At 39.4% G+C, this 18,309-nt stretch overlaps 1 protein-coding gene across 10 annotated transcripts in view; it reads left to right on the top strand.

Annotated features, from left to right (window-relative positions):
• Positions 1-18,309, top strand: part of PHACTR4 (phosphatase and actin regulator 4) — an 87,412-nt gene that overhangs the window by 54,133 nt on the left and 14,970 nt on the right. For 3 of the 10 annotated variants that reach the window (XM_045545768.1, XM_045545763.1, XM_045545765.1), the window contains 8 exons: positions 1,365-1,388; positions 2,261-2,434; positions 2,996-3,076; positions 7,012-7,176; positions 7,706-8,089; positions 13,024-13,621; positions 14,312-14,493; positions 17,162-17,315. In XM_045545768.1, coding sequence (XP_045401724.1) covers positions 1,365-1,388; positions 2,261-2,434; positions 2,996-3,076; positions 7,012-7,176; positions 7,706-8,089; positions 13,024-13,621; positions 14,312-14,493; positions 17,162-17,315 — 1,762 coding nt within the window. Of the gene's footprint in view, positions 1-1,364; positions 1,393-2,260; positions 2,435-2,995; positions 3,077-7,011; positions 7,177-7,705; positions 8,090-13,023; positions 13,622-14,311; positions 14,494-17,161; positions 17,316-18,309 lie in introns of all 10 variants that reach the window. The other 7 variants (XM_045545770.1, XM_045545772.1, XM_045545771.1 and 4 more) reach the window with 3 other exon arrangements.

The following is an 18,309-nucleotide window of genomic DNA, read 5'->3' as shown; positions in this document are numbered from 1 at the left end:
GATAATTCTGTCTTAATTAAAGCACTAAGTCTTAAAAAGCAGGCTGGGCGTGGTGGCTCATGCCTGTATTCCCAGCACTTTGAGAGATTGAGACAAGAAGATTGCTTGAGGCTAGGGGTTCAAGACCACCCTGGGCAACATAACGAGAGTTTGTCTCTACAAAATTTTTTTTTTTTTAAATTAGTCGGGAGCTGGGCGAGGTGGCTCACACCTGTAATCCTAGCACCCTGGGAGGCTAAGGCGGGTGGATCGTTTAAGCTCAGGAGTTCGAGACCAGCCTGAGCAAGAGCAAGACCCCCATCTCTACTAAAAATAGAAAGAAATTATATGGACAACTAAAAATATATACAGAAAAAATTAGCCGGGCATGGTGGTACATGCCTGTAGTACCAGCTACTCGGGAGGCTGAGGCAGGAGGATTGCTTGAGCCCAGGAGTTTGAGGTTGCTGTGAGCTAGGCTAATGCCACAGCACTCTAGCCCAGGCAACAGAGTGAGACTCTGTCTCAAAAAAAAAAAAAAAAAAAATTAGTTGGGCATGGTGCCGTGTGCCTGTAGTCCCAGTGACTTAAGAGGCTGAGGCAGGAGGATCACTTTAGCTTAGGAGTTAGAGGCTGCAGTGAACTGTAATCACATTACTGCACTCCAGCCTGAGCAACAGAGTGAGACTCTATCTAGGCAAAAAAAAAAAAAAATACCATGTGTTCACCCTAATGCCACTTATGGGATCCATCCCAGGATACCATTGAGGACACATTATTATGTCAGAAGTTTTTCTAATGTCTCTGGCAACTAAATTTTGAAATATATGGTCCAGTGTTATAATCCAGATTCTAGTACATTTCATGTAAAGAATTAAATTAGTTGAAACCCCAGATGCTCTCAAGTAAATCATGCAACTAGGAAGAAAAAAATTACTGTCCTCTGTCATCTCAATTTGTTGCACATTGGTAACCAGGACCCTATTTTGCCTAAATCTTCTGGGCACAGCAAACTAATTCATCAGCAGTCATCGCTGCAGTTAAATTATGACTATGTAAATCAGACCCTTATCTATGGACTTCCCTAGACTTCCATCTATCAACTAAAAAAAGATTAAATTTGGAAATTGTTTTCTAAAAAAATTTAATTCTTGTGGATTGTGTTTTCTGCTAACAAATATCTACTGTATTAAAAGACAAAAGTGATTTTTTGTGCACTATACCCTTTTTACCCCCCTCCAAAAGTGTTATTTGCTTCACATATGAAATTATTTACAATAAACATATTAATTTATCACATGCTGTTCCTTGATGTATTTCTGTAGAGGTTCCACTTTAATTCCAGGATGGTTATTCCACATGACTCTTTTTTTCTTCCCCTCTAGACTTCTCCAGAGAACCCTGGGACAGTAGGTGGAGTGCAAAGCTGTATTGTGTTGCCTTCCTGCTTTTTTTGTTGCCTTCCTGCTTTTTTGTTTTTTTTAATTCTTGGCCCCGCCTTGGCTGCTCCTTTCTCTGCCATTAAAGCTAACTAACAAAACCCTGCATGTGTGGTCATTATGAGGGGCTCATGCCCTTTCATTTCAATCCTGCACATGTATCATGTCAGTTATGTTTCATGTCAAATCTTTAATATCAGGATTGTCCCTAAAGCAATACTGTGATAGGCAGACTGGAATCTCACCTCTAGTTTCCAAAAAATGTCCCTCCATTTTAATGTTACCTCTTTCCCCTACCTCATGCACCTTCTAGTGCTCCAAAATTATCTGGGATCCTTTTTGTGAAGGAAGAAAACTATCTGATAGATACAAGTAAGGTGTTAACACTTAATGTGTTACCCCTCCCTGAACTATTTATGTCCTGTAAAGGGCAGGGAGAGGGCAATGTTTAACAGAGAATAATGAATCACTCACTAATGACTAATGGTGGAATTCCCTGCTTCAGTGAGGCAAGATCTCATATATACTGAGAAGACATCCACATTTCGTGTATGTGTGCCTTTAAAAGATTTTGAGCTAGTTCTAATCATTTCACCAAATTTTGTCCTAAAATGATGTCCGCTTGGTTTGGTTCCTTTTCTTCCTAAGTAATTTATCTGTTATGGATTTTGATGTTTGGTATTCATGTGATGTCAAGGAGTCTAACTGTCTGCATGATTGTTTATCATTGCTGTGATCCTTTCCAACTACCACAGGAAGAGAGGGGAAGGGACATTTTTGAGATTATGCTGAAGTAATAAATTGGCTGTTCTCTTCCCTCTCTTCTTCTCTCCATGCAACAGAAGAAGCAGACCAGCCCACTGCAGACCCAGGCATGGTCATGGACAGTGTGGAAGCAGGAGACACAACACCTCCCACCAAAAGAAAGAGCAAGTTCTCTGGCTTTGGCAAGATCTTCAAGCCTTGGAAATGGAGGAAAAAAAAAAGTAGTGATAAATTCAAAGAGACTTCAGAAGGTGAGCTACTAAGGTTTAAATATGTGTTGTAAGTTAGAGTTCTCTATTTTAGAAATTATCTAACTTTTCATTCTCTCCCCAAGTTTCCATAACCGTCTATTTGAAGACAGAATTTAATCTTTCAGAATTAAACCACCAGGTCATTCACTAAACCTATGTTCTATAGTCCCAATCCCAAGTTTGTATTTTGATGGGATTAAAGAATCTATTGAGTGGCAAATGGAGTTCTTGAACTGTAGCAAATAAATCTAAGATGCTTCTTTTTTCCTACTCTGCCCACTTCCCATCAACACAAAGTTCATCCATAATAAATATCTTATTATTGAAATTTTGATTAAGCTACAGTTATGTAAGGCTAGTTTTTTAGAATGATGTTTTCCCAATAGCACAGGTTATGGAAGAAATTCACGTTTTAATTTGAAGTTAGTTTCCCTGTTTTTCTCTTTCCTAAGAATAGAAATCTGAACTACTTTATTCTTTTACTATAGACTTAGAATGCTAAAAGTAATGTTAACTTTCAACTGCCACATTTCTGAGCGCTGTTTTCCAATTTAATGTTAGTTTTAGAGCGAAAAATATCTATGCGAAAACCAAGAGAAGAGCTGGTTAAAAGAGGGGTTCTGTTGGAAGACCCTGAGCAGGGTGAGTTTACAAATGAATAGCATATGCCTGTGTCTGTACACTTGGTATTTGATTGGATCTGACCAGGGATTGGAATATTCTTTCTTTCTTTCGTTATTGCTGTTAAGGTGGCGGGGACACTTTAAAAATAATGTTCACCCTTCCAAGTGTCTGGCTGTGATCTTTAACTATAAAATTGAGTGGTTGGTGAAGGATCCTTGGGGCAAACAATCCTTGTGTCTCTTTACATCCTCAACATTGTGCCAGCTGCAGTACTGTGCGTAATTTCCCTTTTTTGACCCTTTGTCTCCATGCCTATATCACACTGTCCTACTCTTTGATTATTTGTCATAAAGATCATGTTTTGATATTTTAACACTCATTGCTAGTTTAATAATGTTAGGTCTTTATCCAAAGTATGACTTTTATGAAGCAGGTTATTATAAATATAGAACTCTAGTATATTGGTTGCATTTCATTTCTCTTCATTTCAATTACATTGCGTGGGACAAAATCTGAAAGCCAAGTTTTAAAAATATACCATACCTTTTGGAGGATGGGGAACCAAACAGATGGATTATTACTGTATATTTTTTAGGTTTTAAACCATGCGAATGTATTGCCAGTTCACTAAATTATAGATATTGAACATTTATTATCTCAACTATATAAAAACTAACCAGAGAAAACAAGCTTTGAAGGAGCAATTAGAAAATATTACCATTGATTACTTGTGGAAGTCGATATGGGAATATGGGTGGGTTTTTTCCTTTTTTTTTTTTTTTTTGAGACAGAGTCTCACTCTGTTGCCCGGGCTAGAGTGAGTGCCGTGGCGTCAGCCTAGATCACAGCAACCTCAAACTCCTGGACTCAAGCAATCCTCCTGCCTCAGCCTCCCAAGTAGCTGGGACTACAGGTATACGCCACCGTGCCCGGCTAATTTTTTCTGTATATATTTTTAGTTGTCCATATAATTTCTTTCTACTTTTTTAGTAGAAACAGGGTCTCACTCTTGCTCAGGCTGGTCTCGAACTCCTGAGCTCAAATGATCCATCCGCCTCAGCCTCCCACAGTGCTAGGATTACAGGCGTGAGCCACCACGCCTGGCCGTTTTTTTCCTTTTTTCCTGAATTTTCTACATGATTAGTTATGAGCATGTATAACTTTTGTTTTCATAACACTATTTGTTTTTTATATTAGGACAGAAACTCTTCTAGGTATTTAGGTAGTTAAGTGGAATTATAAATCCTCCATTGTGGCACCTCTTTGGCTCTTGCTTGTTTGTTTTCCCCCTTTTCTACAGATACTGTGGTAACTCAGGCCTTTGCTTTTTTGATATAGCCATTCCTCTCCCCATTCTCTGTCCTGTCTCTCACCTTTCTTGCTCACTGTTCACAAACCTGGTGTTTTACTTCTTTTCACCATCATTCAGTCTCTTGTCCTATGCTTCCTGTTGGTTCCTAATCCAAGTTGTTTTTAGTCTACAAGTTTAAAGCCTCAAAAGCCCAGTTGAAAAAGGAGTTGCAGCCGTTGGAAAAAGATGCCAATCTGCCAGCCAGAGAACTGACCTAAGCTTTATTCTGTATCAAAAAACATAGGGAGAAAGGGTGTTGGGCCTGGCCTATAAGATCTACACTTTAGGCTAAAAGCAGTGTTTGAACCTTGAAGTCCTTTTCATACTGAAAGATGGCTTTTGCCTTGATTATTGTTCTAACTTGACTATATTATAACATATTTAATAGATTTTCTGAGTTTGGGGGGAACAGTCAATGATGTTAAAGCCCAATAATACTGCTACATTATTAGCATTGCAGAAACTCTCTGCATTAAATATAAGAAATTATACTTTAAAGTAGACATTCCTATTAAGTAACTTGAGATCACTGATCATTTTTGCATAAATTTTACTGGTATGTGCTAAGTAGAAACTGATTAACAAAAATGTGTTTTAAACTTTCACTATGTGGTTTTCACAAACTGTCACTATGGTTTTCACCAGTATGGTTTGTTGGCTTTAAAATCATTGCTTTGTAGTCTAGAAAATCCTGTTTTGTTAAAGCTGGGTTATATTAACATGAGCAGTAACTTAATACTTTTGTGTAGTTGTAGTCATCTTGCCCCCTCCCCTTTTTAAAAATTAAAAGTAGGTTGAAAAATTTCTTCAGCTTTAGAAGTACCTTTTCCTTTGCCTTGACTCTTCATTACTTTTAGCCCTAATTCCACCTCTTTTTGGGGCTTCATGAAGAACGACACTGTCTAATCTCCTAGCAGGAGGTGGTGGGTCAGGGTGAGAGGGACTGGTCTATGAGAACTCAGTGGACTAACTCGAGACACTAAAATGATATTACCCAAAGTGTCTCATTATGGAAAGTAAATGACATCATCTAGAGAGCAACTGGTTCCAGTCTCCATGACACTCTGTTAGAGATGGAGTTTTTAGTCTCTAACATCAATGTTTTCAGTTTTCTCTTCCAAAAGAGTTTAGGAAACCTCAGCAGTAGGTTTGTCTAATTGCTCCATGAAGGAATCTCACCTGTGATTTTCATAGCAATGAGTGGTGACTACAGGTCATCCCAAAGCCTCCAGCCTCTATTGATCATCCCTACAGTTTCATGTGTAGAAAATCATCATGTTACAAGTATATCATGTTTACCTCTGATCTGTCCATCAACTGATAGATACCCCTTGCCTTCCACTCCTACTGTCCTTGGTCACCCTCTGCTATTTTTCACTTACAGTCTACCGGTACTGTAGCTTATTATTATCCTGTCCCTATCACTGCCCATCTGTAATCCATCCTCATAGCTCTCAGAGCTAACCTTCTAAAAGATGGATCATATCATGTCTCTCTACTACTTATAATTCTTTGGCTTCTTGTTTTGTTTTGTAGGATTCAGTGCAGGCTCCTTTATGTGGCATTTGGCATCCTTCATAGACTGGCTTTTTCCTTAATAGACTATCTTTCATCATTGTGGTAGGCTCCTACTCTCCTTCAATATTCATCTTATCAAACTGATCAGTGGGAGTAAAAAAAGAAAAAAAGATTCATCTTAAAGCCAGCCACAATTGTGTGTACCTGTAGTCACAGCTACTAGGGAGGTTGAGGTGGGAGGATCTTGAGCCCTAGAGTTCAAGGCCAGCCTGGGAAACATAGTGAAATAGTGTCTCTCTCTCTCTCTCTAAATATATATATATAAAAAAAATACATATATATATATATGTATATATATATGTTTTTTTTTTTTTTTTTTTTGAGACAGAGTCTTGCTCTGTTGCCCCGGGTAGAGTGCAATGGTATCATCATAGCTCACTGCAACCTCAAACTCCTGGGCTGAAGTGATCCTCCTGCCTCAGCCTTCTGAGTAGCTGGGACTACAGGTGTAGGCCACCATGCCCAGCTAGTTTTTTTGTTTTTGTTTTTTGTAGAGACAACTTCTCACTATGTTGCTCAGACTGGTCTTGAACTCCTGGCCTCAAGCAATCCTCCCACCTCAGCCTCTCAAAGTGCTAGGATTATAGGTAACAAGCCACTGAGCCTGACCCGAGACTCTATCTCTGTTTAAAAAAAAAAAAAAAAAGATCCAGTTCAGATATTTTCTATGAAGCTTTCCCAGCCCCATTCCCACCCCAAGGAGAATGGTTTCTTCTTCATTCCTACCACAGTGCTTCACCCATTGTAGCTCCTGACATTTAGCATTGTAATTACTTACCTATAGGAAGTCTGTCTTATTCCTGTAGCAAAGTACTTGGCAAATAATAGACAATCAAATGTGTATTACAGAAAGAAATTACTTACTTCCATTACTACTATAGGACCCAGATAATCTAGATCTCAAGAATAAGCTAAAACACGAAGAGGGATGCAAGGGGATAAGAGAAGTTGGAAATCACCAGCTCTTCTCGCTATCAGATCACGCTGATTCCATCACTTTGCACTTTCCTCTTTTACCTTGCAGGTGGTGAGGATCCAGGAAAGTCGAGCCACACCATGTTAAAGAATGGCCATACCACCCCCATAGGGAGTGCCAGATCTTCTAGTCCAGTCCAAGTAGAGGAAGAGCCAGTAAGAATAGCAAGTCTTAGGCAACCCATTCCCGAAGAAAACCCAAAGAAACGACTAGGTAAGAAATTCTGGGTTTTTTAGTTTAAGAGCCAGGAACCAATCATTCTCATTTACCTCAGGGTTTTGCAAGAGAACAGGGAGAAGTAAAATTGTGAGGGAATTATGTTCTCCTTTAGCAATTCCTTAACTAGCAACTTTAAGTAGAATTCCCTCCACCCCATTCTTGCATTCACAAAATATCTAAATTTGTGATTCTTAAGGAAGGAAGAGGATGTTAAATATCAGATACCTATAAGATTTTTCCAAGCTACACATTCCTCCTTCCACCCAAAGAATTTGGACGTACCTTTCCTCCAGTAGTCTGTTGTGTGAAGAATCACTACCATAATGAGCATCTCTTACTGAGCTTCTTGTACTGACATTTTTTAAGTATGTTAAAGCTGGGAAACATTGAGAACTCTAACCTGTAAACTAATCTATAAAGTAAATAATTGATGAAGTTAACTATGAATCCATAGATACATTAGCTTTTTCAGTGTCTCTTGCTGCTATCTCTTCCCTTTTACATCACATATTTTATTACACAGGTTCAACCGGAAGTCAGCCTAATTCTGAAGCAGAGTCTGTTCCTGAGAATGTACCCAAACAGCCTTTACTTCCTCCCAAAAGACCTTTGTCCTCTTCTCATGAAGCAAGTGAAGGGCAAGCAAAGGATACCACTTCCTCTGGCAGCACGGCAAGGTCCATCTTCACTACCACCACCACAGCACCTGCTGCCACCACTGCTGCCACAAGCCTAGCAAAGACTGTTACTTCCTCTGTCACCCCTTCCCCAGCACCCAGGACTCTGCCTACTGCTCCTGCCAGCACTAACACTACTGCTACCCCGAGCCTCACTCCTACGGTCCCTGCCAAGCAGCCCCCTATCCCTCCCCCTAAACCAGCTCACAGAAATAGCAACCCTGTCATTGGTAAGTAAGTCTTTAGGCTTTTGGTGTTTTTTGTTTGGTTTGGTTTGGGATGGTTATTTTTTTGGATAGCTAGTACAATATTGATTTGGTCTGTGAGAGTTTTTCATATCTTGTCCCTTTGAATATCCTCAATATAAAGAAAACTCTTGGGTTGGGGAAAAATATATGAGAAAGAAGTCTTGAAACTGAGGAAAATGGCAATAAATGGAAACATCACTAAAATTAGATTTAGGTTTGAGGGGATTTATATCTATTTTTCTAAAACAGTGTTTCCAAAACACTATGTATATTTGGGGGACTGGATATGTAAAGACCATAGCAGATTTGACCTGCTTGGAGTTATCTGTGGCACTTACTGAAAAAATAAGAATAATGCAGCCGGGCGTGGTGGCTCACGCCTGTAATCCTAGCATTCTGGGAAGCCGAGGCGGGAGGATAGTTCAAGGTCAGGAGTTCGAGACCAGCCTGAGCAAGAGCGAGACCCCATCTCTACTAAAAATAGAAAGAAATTATCTGGACAACTAAAACATATATATAGAAAAAATTAGCCAGGCATGGTGGTGCATGCTTGTAGTCCCAGCTCCTCGGGAGGCTGAGGCAGAAGGATTGCTTAAGCCCAGGAGTTTGAGGTTGCTGTGAGCTAAGCTGATGCCACGGCACTCTAGCCAGGGCAGCAGAGCGAGACTCTGTCTCAAGAAAAAAAAAAAAAGAAAGAATAATGCCACAGCTTTCAAGGGGCAAGGCAAACTTTTCAAATGAAAAGTTGGGTTTTTTTTAAAAAAAAACAAAACCTACTTAAAACTACCAATTCCTTCCATAAGCATAAACTAGTTTAGTAGATAAAAGGTGATTTTGTAGATTCCAGTATAACTTGTGATTCAGCGTCTGACATATGTCTTCATGGATAACAGCAGAAGGTGTTACTTAAATTGTTCTGATAAAAGTATGTTTTATCTTAGGAGAGTTAAGATTGCTACTCTTATATTAAAATGAGGGGTGGTAGAGAAAGAGGGAGGGTAATCAGTAAATTCTTATGGGTTTAGTAAATTTTTTGCATCTACCCAAAGTTCTGTTTAGGTCTGTTTTCTTTATATAAGTGCATAACTTAGAGGAATTTTCAAGAAAATTAGGGAAAGAGGAAAGGCTAATGAGTGCTTCAAAGCTAATGAAAATGTAGTTTTTCAGAAAAAATGATACTAGGCTTATACTGCTTGAAGTTCTTAATGATTGAATGGATGAATAGAAAGTATGCTCATTAAATAACATCACCAAGTTGGGTGGAGTGACTAGAACCTTGAAAAACAGGTTTAGAATATATTGTGAGTATGACAGGTTGGAGTAGCTTGATAAAAACAGGATGAAGATTATTATTATCAACACCTTGGATACATAGTGTTATGTTGACTTATCTCTGAGGAACTTGAGCTTTCACGTACTTATTTTCATAACCACCTTGTGCTATAGGAAACTGATTTTATCTATCATATAGATAGGGCAATTAGAACATGATATTGTGACTCATTCAAGGTTGCAGTTAGTGAGAGAAACCGAACATAGGCTTTTTAACTGTCAGGTCCAGACCTCTGTTCTCTACACTGGTATTCTCGTCAGGATCACCTAGAAGACTTATAAGTGTCCTATATATTTATTAATAAAACACAGATGGCTGGGCCTTGTCCCTTGAGTTTAATAAGTCTGTTATGGGCTTGAGAATTTGCATTTCTAATAGATTCCCAGGTGATACTAATGTTGCTAGTCCAGGGACCACACATTGAGAGCCACTGCCATAGACCAGTGGTACTCCATCCTTTACAGGTTAAGGCAACACATAAAATGATAATATGTGTACAGTATCATGGGCTAAGCTGCTACCTTAAGTGAGTAGCCCAAAATAATAGGCCTTGTAACTGAGGAATAAACATCAGTCCATGAGGGGTTCTCAGCAGGAGAAAAATAGGACAGTTCACAGAGCTTTTATTAAAGTTAAATAGATTTGATTTAAAGAACTGTTTCTTACCCTGAAATTATGACATTCCTAATTCTTTGGTGTTAAAATGCCATTCTTTCAGAAAAAGATTATGGTCATAAATGGTTTACTTAATGTCAAGCCTTATTTGGGAATCTTTAAAAAATGACCACCTCAAAAAAAAGAAAGAAAGAAAAAAAAAACAGCCTGAGGTTGGTCAAGAGTTTTTTTTTTTATTGCATTGGTCCTTGAACTCCAGTAGTTTGAAAACCACTGCTTTATAAGTACTACTATCTTCTTTCTTTTTTTTTCTTTTTTTTAAAAAATGACTATCTTCTAATAGGCATAATAAGGAGTATTACGCCTGAGGAAGGACAACCATCAATAGCTGAACAGGTTAAGGAAATTTATAACCCATCCCAGGAACTCTGGCATCTTTCTGACAGAACTACAGCCAGATGCTGTTGTCAGGGCATATGTACCAGAATTTACTTCCTTGACATCTTGAGATATATGCCTTCCTTAAATTACTGGAAGTAATTTGCCTTATTAATTCAAAAGTGCAAATACTCAAATATGGTCTTGTCAAGGGTGTTTTGTTGTAGATGGAATAGGTAACTGATATTTTTAGAGAAGCAGCAAATATTCAGTCTATCCAAAAATATCTCTTTCATTGATCCTAAAATTCACATTTTTAAAATCTTTTTGTGTGTGTATATGCAATGCAATGTTTTCCTACAATATCCTTTTAAAAATTTGCTTATGATGACTAACATTAAAACATTATAAGATTAGCTGGCCTTTTACTTTGAATGTCTCCAATGGAATGGGATTTAGGACAAGTACAATTTTATTTTGGGAAAACTTGTTGGGACCATTTGAAAACACTGGTTAGGACCAAAATAAGGGGTTTACATAGAAGGTTAGAGGTTGGTAATCCAGAGAACTACTCTTTATTTTGCAAGGTTAGCTCCTATGTGATTTGATGATCCACTTCTTACAGGTCATTTGGAGCCCTCCAAAGGGACTTCGCTGAATCAACACCTTTGCTGAGTCATGGCAGGCTTTGGGGAATCAATAGGGATGTATTCTGTCATGATACAGCTTGAGGGCTTCTCATCTAGTAACCATATTGAGAGTTCACTGTGTGCCAGGCACTGTGCACAGCCCTGTGGATATGCTGATGGAGGCAAGGGTTACCCTGCCATCAAGGAGCCCATCGTGTAGTGGGGAGTAGACATGGAAGGGTGAGGTGCAAAGGGACCATAAGAGGTATGCACACTAATAAAAATCAGAGGCAGTGGGATCCCAAGAATGGAGCCAAATAGTCAGAGACTGGGATGCTAGCTGAGTCCATGCCAGTTTGTAATATGATCTTGGGCAAGTCACCTAAGTTCTGTGACTTCAGTTTTCCCTAATGAAAAATGGTAAGGATGATAACAAGAATATAATATTAAGAATAGAAAAACACTTTGATTTCTTCAAAGGCCTTTGCATTTTCTATAAAAATTCAAGATCTCATTATTAATAGTTTTATAATACAGAGCTAAGATATCTAAATATCATTTATCAGGATATAATAGTGCCCAATTGTGTTTATTTTTTATGCTATCTTAATGTTTAAATTTTAAATGGAGTACTGTCATACAAAAGAACTTTTTATCAGCTTTTTTCTGTCTATTCATATTAATATTAATATTTTTTATTTCATTTATTTATTTATTTGAGATAGTGTCTCGCTCTGTCACCATGCTGGAGTGCAGTGGTGTCATCATAGCTCACTGCAACCTCAAACTCCTGGTCTCAAGTGATCCTCCTGCCTCAGCCTCTCAAGTAGCTGGGACTAAAGGCATAGACCACCACACCCGGCTGATTTTATTTATTTTTTATTTTTGTCGCTGTGTTGCCCAGAGTGGTCTCAAACTCCTGGCCTCAAGCAATCCTCAATCTCCCAAAGTGCTGGGGATTACAGGCATGAGCCACCACATTCAGCCCTGTCTTTATTCATATTAACTTTATGTACACCAATATCAAGTTATAAAAAGTTATCATAGGCTGGGCATGGTGGCTCATGCCTGTAACCCCAGCACTTTGAGAGGCCCAGGTGGGAGGATCACTTGAAGCTAGGAGTTCAAGATCAGCCTAGGCAACATAGTGAGACTCATCTCTACAAAAAACAATAGAAAAATTATCTGAGTGTGGTGGTTCAGGGATATAGTCCCAGCTATTTGGGAGGGTGATGTAGGAGAATAACTTGAGCCCAGGATTTTTTTTTTTTTTTTTTTTTTTTGAGACAGGAGTCTCACTCTGTTGCCCGGCTGTAGTGCCATGGTGTCAGCCTAGCTCACAGCAACCTCAAATTCCTGGGCTCAAGCAATCCTTCTGCCTCAGCCTCCTGAGTAGCTGGGATTACAGGCATCTGCCACCATGCCTGGCTAATTTTTTCTATATATTTTCAGTTGTCCAGCTAATTTCTTTCCATTTTTAGTAGAGACGGGGTCTCCCTCTTGCTCAGGCTGGTCTCGAACTCCTGAGCTCAATGATCCACCCGCCTTGGCCTCCCAGAGTGCTAGGATTACAGGGGTGAGCCACCACACCCGGCCAAGCCCAGGAATTTAAGGCTGCAGTGAGCTATGATGACACCACCGCACTCTAGCCTGGGCAACAGAGCAAGACCCTGTCTCAAAAAAATAAAATGAAATAAAGAGTTATCATATTTACGGTTATAGCAACGAAGTAAAATACTCACCAGAGTCTTCCTACATCTCTATACATGTATTAAGCCTTCTACTTCAGTAAATATAAATTTTGTTTCAGGATGAGGTATGTAAGGAGTAGCAAAGCCATGAAATTATATAATTTGCTTGAAAGATTAAAATTAAGCTCAGCTCTAATTCTAGTCCCTGGCCTGGTCCCTTAAGACATTGTAAAGCCATGTTAAATTGACATGTTACTCTCTCTTTTCCAGCTGAACTGTCCCAAGCAATAAACAGTGGTACATTGTTATCAAAACCATCCCCACCCTTACCACCTAAGAGAGGTATTCCATCAACCTTGGTACCCACCTTGGAGTCTGCTGCTGCCATCACCACAAAAACACCAAGTGATCAAAGAGAGAAGAGCATGTACTCTGTAGGCTCTGAACCGCTGATGATGATCCCACCTCCCTCTCCGTCCCCCCCACTGCCTACTCATATACCTCCAGAGCCTCCACGTTCCCCTCCATTCCCTGCTAAGAGTTTTCCAGTTGTGCCAGAAATTGAGTTTCCACCATCCTTGGATCTACCCCAGGAAGTTCCCCAGCAGGAAGATCAGAAAAAGGAAGTCCCCAGGAGGATATTGGACCAGAGCTTTGGGGAACCCCATATACCTTCTAGACTGCCTCCACTCCCACTGCATATTCGAATCCAGCAGGCCCTGACCAGCCCACTTCCCATGACTCCTCCCTTGGAGGGCTCTCACAGAGCTCATTCCTTGCTCTTTGAGAACAGCGACAGCTTTTCTCAGGACAGCAGTACCCTGGGTCGGACCAGATCACTTCCCATCACTATTGAAATGCTGAAAGTGTGAGTACCTTTAAAGCTTCCCCCTTGTTTCTCTTTCTTTACTGCAGGAAGCCCTGCTTGGAAAAACTTACTTATAAAAAGAAAATGTGAATAAATTTAAAGTACAAAGAGTACTTTGCTAAAAGGGTAAGTCCTAGAATTTGGACTTTTTTTACCCTGCTGATTTCATTCTCCTTTTTTTTTTAATGGAGATTTCCATGATAACACAAACATTACAAACTTAAGTACATGAAAATTAAAACCACTAGCTTTATATGGCATAAGGAAGGCAGTGTATAACATGGTGATTAAGAGTGTTTGCCTGGAGTAAAATAGCCCTAGATTCAAATTCCAGGTCTATAAGCACTTTCAGCTTATAGTAGTATAAGTTAACTTAACGTTTCTGCTCTTTAGTTATCTCATCTGTAAATGGAAATGATATGTACTCTGTAGGCTTGTGAGAATGATATTAGGCAAATTCAGGAAAGCACCAGTGCCTAATAAGTGTTAGAGCTGGGACTTGAACCCATAGCCCTTTGATTAATGGCTGCTGAAAAGTTTCCTAGCAAGATCGTTAAAGTTAAGGGAGAGAATTTTAAGTTATTAATATTTCATTCATGGACTTTTCCATAGTTATTTTACTCCTTTGTCTTACAAATCAGTTATCCTCTTTGTTTCTTAAAAGAAAATATAATTACGTTAATTTGTTAGTCCAGACGATGAAGAAGAGGAGCAGATCTGCCCATCTGCATTCAGTGAAGATGTGATGTCTACCTCAGTCATTCCTAAGCTACCACAGTATCTGCAGGAGGAAGAAGAGAAGGAGAGTGACTCTGATTCAGAGGGGCCCATTCAGTACCGAGATGAAGAGGATGAAGATGAAAGCCATCAGAGTAAGAAGGGGAGGGAAAGCCAAAAGAGAAAATTCTTTTACAGATAAACCTATTTGCTGGTCTTAGCAAGTATAAGATGAATGGAAACAGGCACTGTTTCTCATGGACTCATCTGGCTAAGTGATGTTGGAAACCACTGTGAAGGAGTCATTATTCCTGCTGTTGACTAAAGGAAAAGAAATCAAGCTTTTAAAGAATTAAAGTTAGGGTTTTTTAGAAGTCTTACTGAGAACCATAGAGTAAGGCCCATAGCCCAAGAGCAGTCCTTTAGACAGCTCCAGCATAGTATATCAGCCCTTGCTTATATGTAGGTGGTAGAGGTTCAGTACATGAAAAATCACATCGAACTTGCTTAGAAGTTAGATTAAAGCAGAATCACATCAAGGTTTGGGTGTAACAGTACATCTTGTTATAGATTACAGAAGCATAATCACGAACCCTGTCGGATATTATGTCCAGGAAAAGCAAGGACTAGGGTTGTTTCTCTTTTCAGGAATATAGACTCATGCAAAAGATGTAGGTGGCCCTGTCCTTTCTCCTGTTTTGTCTTCAAAGCATTTTTCCAGAGAGCTGCACATCTTAACAGCCAGGGGCTTTGTGAAATTATGCTGGCAAGCAGAAAAAAGCAAACGCGGCTGCTGCTTATGTTTGTTACTTTGTCTCACACTGCTGTCATCCCTCCGTTAAAACAAACTGTAAGAGGGACCCAAGTAGATTGAGTCATTCAGGTTTGGGATTTTTTAATTTTTTTTTTTTTTTAGTTTTCAGTTTTATGGAGACATAATAGTTGTACATATTTATGGGATACATGTATATTTTGATACAAGCATGTAATGTGTAATGGTCAAATCTGGGTAACTGGGATATCCATCACCTCAAACATTTATCATTTCTTTGTGTTGGGAACATTCCAAATCTACTCTTCTGATTATTTTGAAATACACAGTAAATTGTTGTTAACTAACACTAGATCTTATTCCTTCTATCTAACTGTATTTTTGTACCCATTAACCAACACCTCTTTATCTCCCCCTTTCCACTGTCCTTCCCAATCTCTGGTAATCACCATTCTAGTCACTGCCTCTGTGAGATCAATTTTTTTAGCTCCAACATGTGAGTGAGAACATGCAATATTTGTCTTTCTGTGCATTGCTTAAATAACACTTAACATAATATCTTCTAGTTCCATCCATGTTGCTGCAAGTGACAGGATTTCATTCTTTTTTATGGCAGGATAATATTCCATTGTGTATATATACCACATTTTCTTTATCCATTCATCCATTGATAGACATTTGTGTTGATTCCTTATCTTGGCTGTTGGAAATAGGGCTGCATGAGAGCATAGATATCTCTTGGATATGCTGATTTCCTTTGTTTAGGGATATATACCCAGCTGTGACTGCTGGGTTATATGGTGGTTCTATTTTTAGTTTTTTGAGGAACCTCCATACTGTTTTCTATAGTGGCTATGCTAATTTCAGGTTTTTATTTGTTTTTTATTTAAAAACTATTCACGTTAATGGTATTAAAGAATATGGAGTAGAGGAAAGTTGGCACATGGGCTAAGTTGAAAAGACAGGCCAGACGTAGTGGCTAATGCCTACAATCCTAGCACTTTTGCAGTGGGAGGATCACTTGAGGCCAGGAGCTGGTGACCAGCCTGGGCAACATAGTGAGACCCCATCTCTACAAAAAATAGAAAAATTAGCTGGGTATGGTGGCGCACACTTGTAGTCTTAGCTACTCGGGAGGCTGAGGCAGGAGAATCACTTGAGCCAGAGAATTTGAGGTTGCAGTGAGCTATCATGATGCCACTACACTCTAGCCTGGACAACAGAGTGAGACCCTGTCTCAAAAAAAAAAAAAAAGAAAAAAGTGATGCTTTCCTTTGGTGTAATCAACTTATACTATCACAGAACAGAGAAAAAGAAAACTGTGTCCATGCCCGTGAATCTTTGCAAATAATAGAATTCTGATTTATAAAAGTGGAAAAGCAGGTTTAAAAACAAATAGACTAGGCCTGTAATCTTAGCACTCTGGGAGACCAAGGAGGAAGGATTACTTGAGGTCAGGAGTTTGAGACTATCCTGAGCAACAGTGAGACCCTGTCTCTACTGAAAATAGAAAAAAATTAGCTGGGCAACTAAAAATAGAAAAAATTAGCAGGGTATGGTGGTGCATGCCTCTAGTCCCAGCTACTCAGGAAGCTGAGGCAGGAGGATCCCTTGAGCCCAGGAGTTTGAGGCTGCTGTGAGCTAGGCTGACACCACAGCACTCTAGCCAGGGCAACAGAGCGAGACTGTCTAGAAAAAACCAAAACAAACAAAGAAAAAACAAATAGACTGTGAGACATGTTAATGTGAAGGACTTTGTGTTTTAATTTAGAGGGCTGTCCTGTGTTTAGATTCTTCTCTAGCAACTCTTAGGAGAAAAATGTAGAGGACTGGTAGAAAAGATATCTTTTGCCCATCTGAGTCCATCTGGCTGAAAAAGATTTTTAGGTGCCTTCAACTCTACCCCCTCCTCAATATTTGGCTGGATCACTTGAGGCCAAATGGGAAACAGGGAGTTATTTTTCATTCAGACTCTTGCTTAGCTCCAGGTGAGGTTGAGCCTTTGGTTCAACCCTCAGGCTTATGCGTTTTTTTCTTCCTGTTGTGCAAAGGCGCTCTGGCCAACAAAGTGAAGAGGAAAGACACACTGGCAATGAAGTTGAACCACAGACCCAGTGAACCAGAATTGAACTTGAATTCATGGCCTCATAAAAGCAAGGAGGAGTGGAATGAAATACGGCACCAGATTGGGAACACACTGATCCGGTAGGCCTTTGCTTAGATTTTCTTGATTTAATTTAGTTACGCTGGTATGTGTGTTAGATGTTTACTTTGTGGTGGGGCATTCATTAATCTTTCTTTTTAAATGTGATTTTTAAAAATATATATTGGGCACAATTGAATATCCTCTAAGAAATTAAGGAACTAGATGGCTCTGAGAGCCTTAAACTGTGAGATAGACACTTCATTTTGCAAAGGTTTCTAGAGAAGTCATGGTGGTTCCCAGGACAGCAAATCACTTTTTTATCTGGGTGCTCAACCATGAGATGCCAACCCAATTAACAATCATAACCATATTTTTCATTATATTATCTATTTCACATGTTTCTTGTAACTGCCTGCTTTCAAAATGTTATTATATTTTTCAAGTCAGCTGGAACCAGAAGTATAAAGAAACTAATGTAGGCTAGCTTCCTGCATATGTAATACCCATACGAGTCCAGGTATATAGACAGGTGTTTGCCCAGCACAGATATTTTTCCCAGCAGGGAGAGGAAAAGGAGTTCGAAGTCCTGGCATAATTTCCTACAAAATAATTAATCAAAGATGTCCATTAATGAAAATATATTCTTCTCTCCTACCTCAGAGACCTGGCTCTACTGTGTATGCTGCACATAGGGGCAAGTTTGGCCCTTTGTCTCCCAATAGACATGTTTTGGATCCTGAAACCATTCTCTTCGACTTCTTAAACATATGGTCAGCCTGTATGACCTCTGTGGTCTGACTGCTTTTGAAATTAAGGGAGATTAGAGGAAAGGGAAATAGAGGCCTTTCCTTGCTCGGACAGTGTCCCTAACTCACAGGTCACCGATCTAGAAATCAGTTTGTTAAATGTGCATGAGGGTGTGATACCGAAAGGTCATCTTAAGGAAGGTTGGGGGTCTGGCCCTTTACATAACTGCCCTGTGAACTGTATTTAACTCACGCTACTTTGGAGCCCAGAGCCTAATGAAGCAAAACCCTGCAGTTGGTTTGTGAA

Source organism: Lemur catta, chromosome 3 (genome assembly GCF_020740605.2).
Source record: "Lemur catta isolate mLemCat1 chromosome 3, mLemCat1.pri, whole genome shotgun sequence".
NCBI lineage: Eukaryota > Metazoa > Chordata > Mammalia > Primates > Lemuridae > Lemur > Lemur catta.
This window is presented reverse-complemented; position numbering and strand designations above follow the sequence as displayed.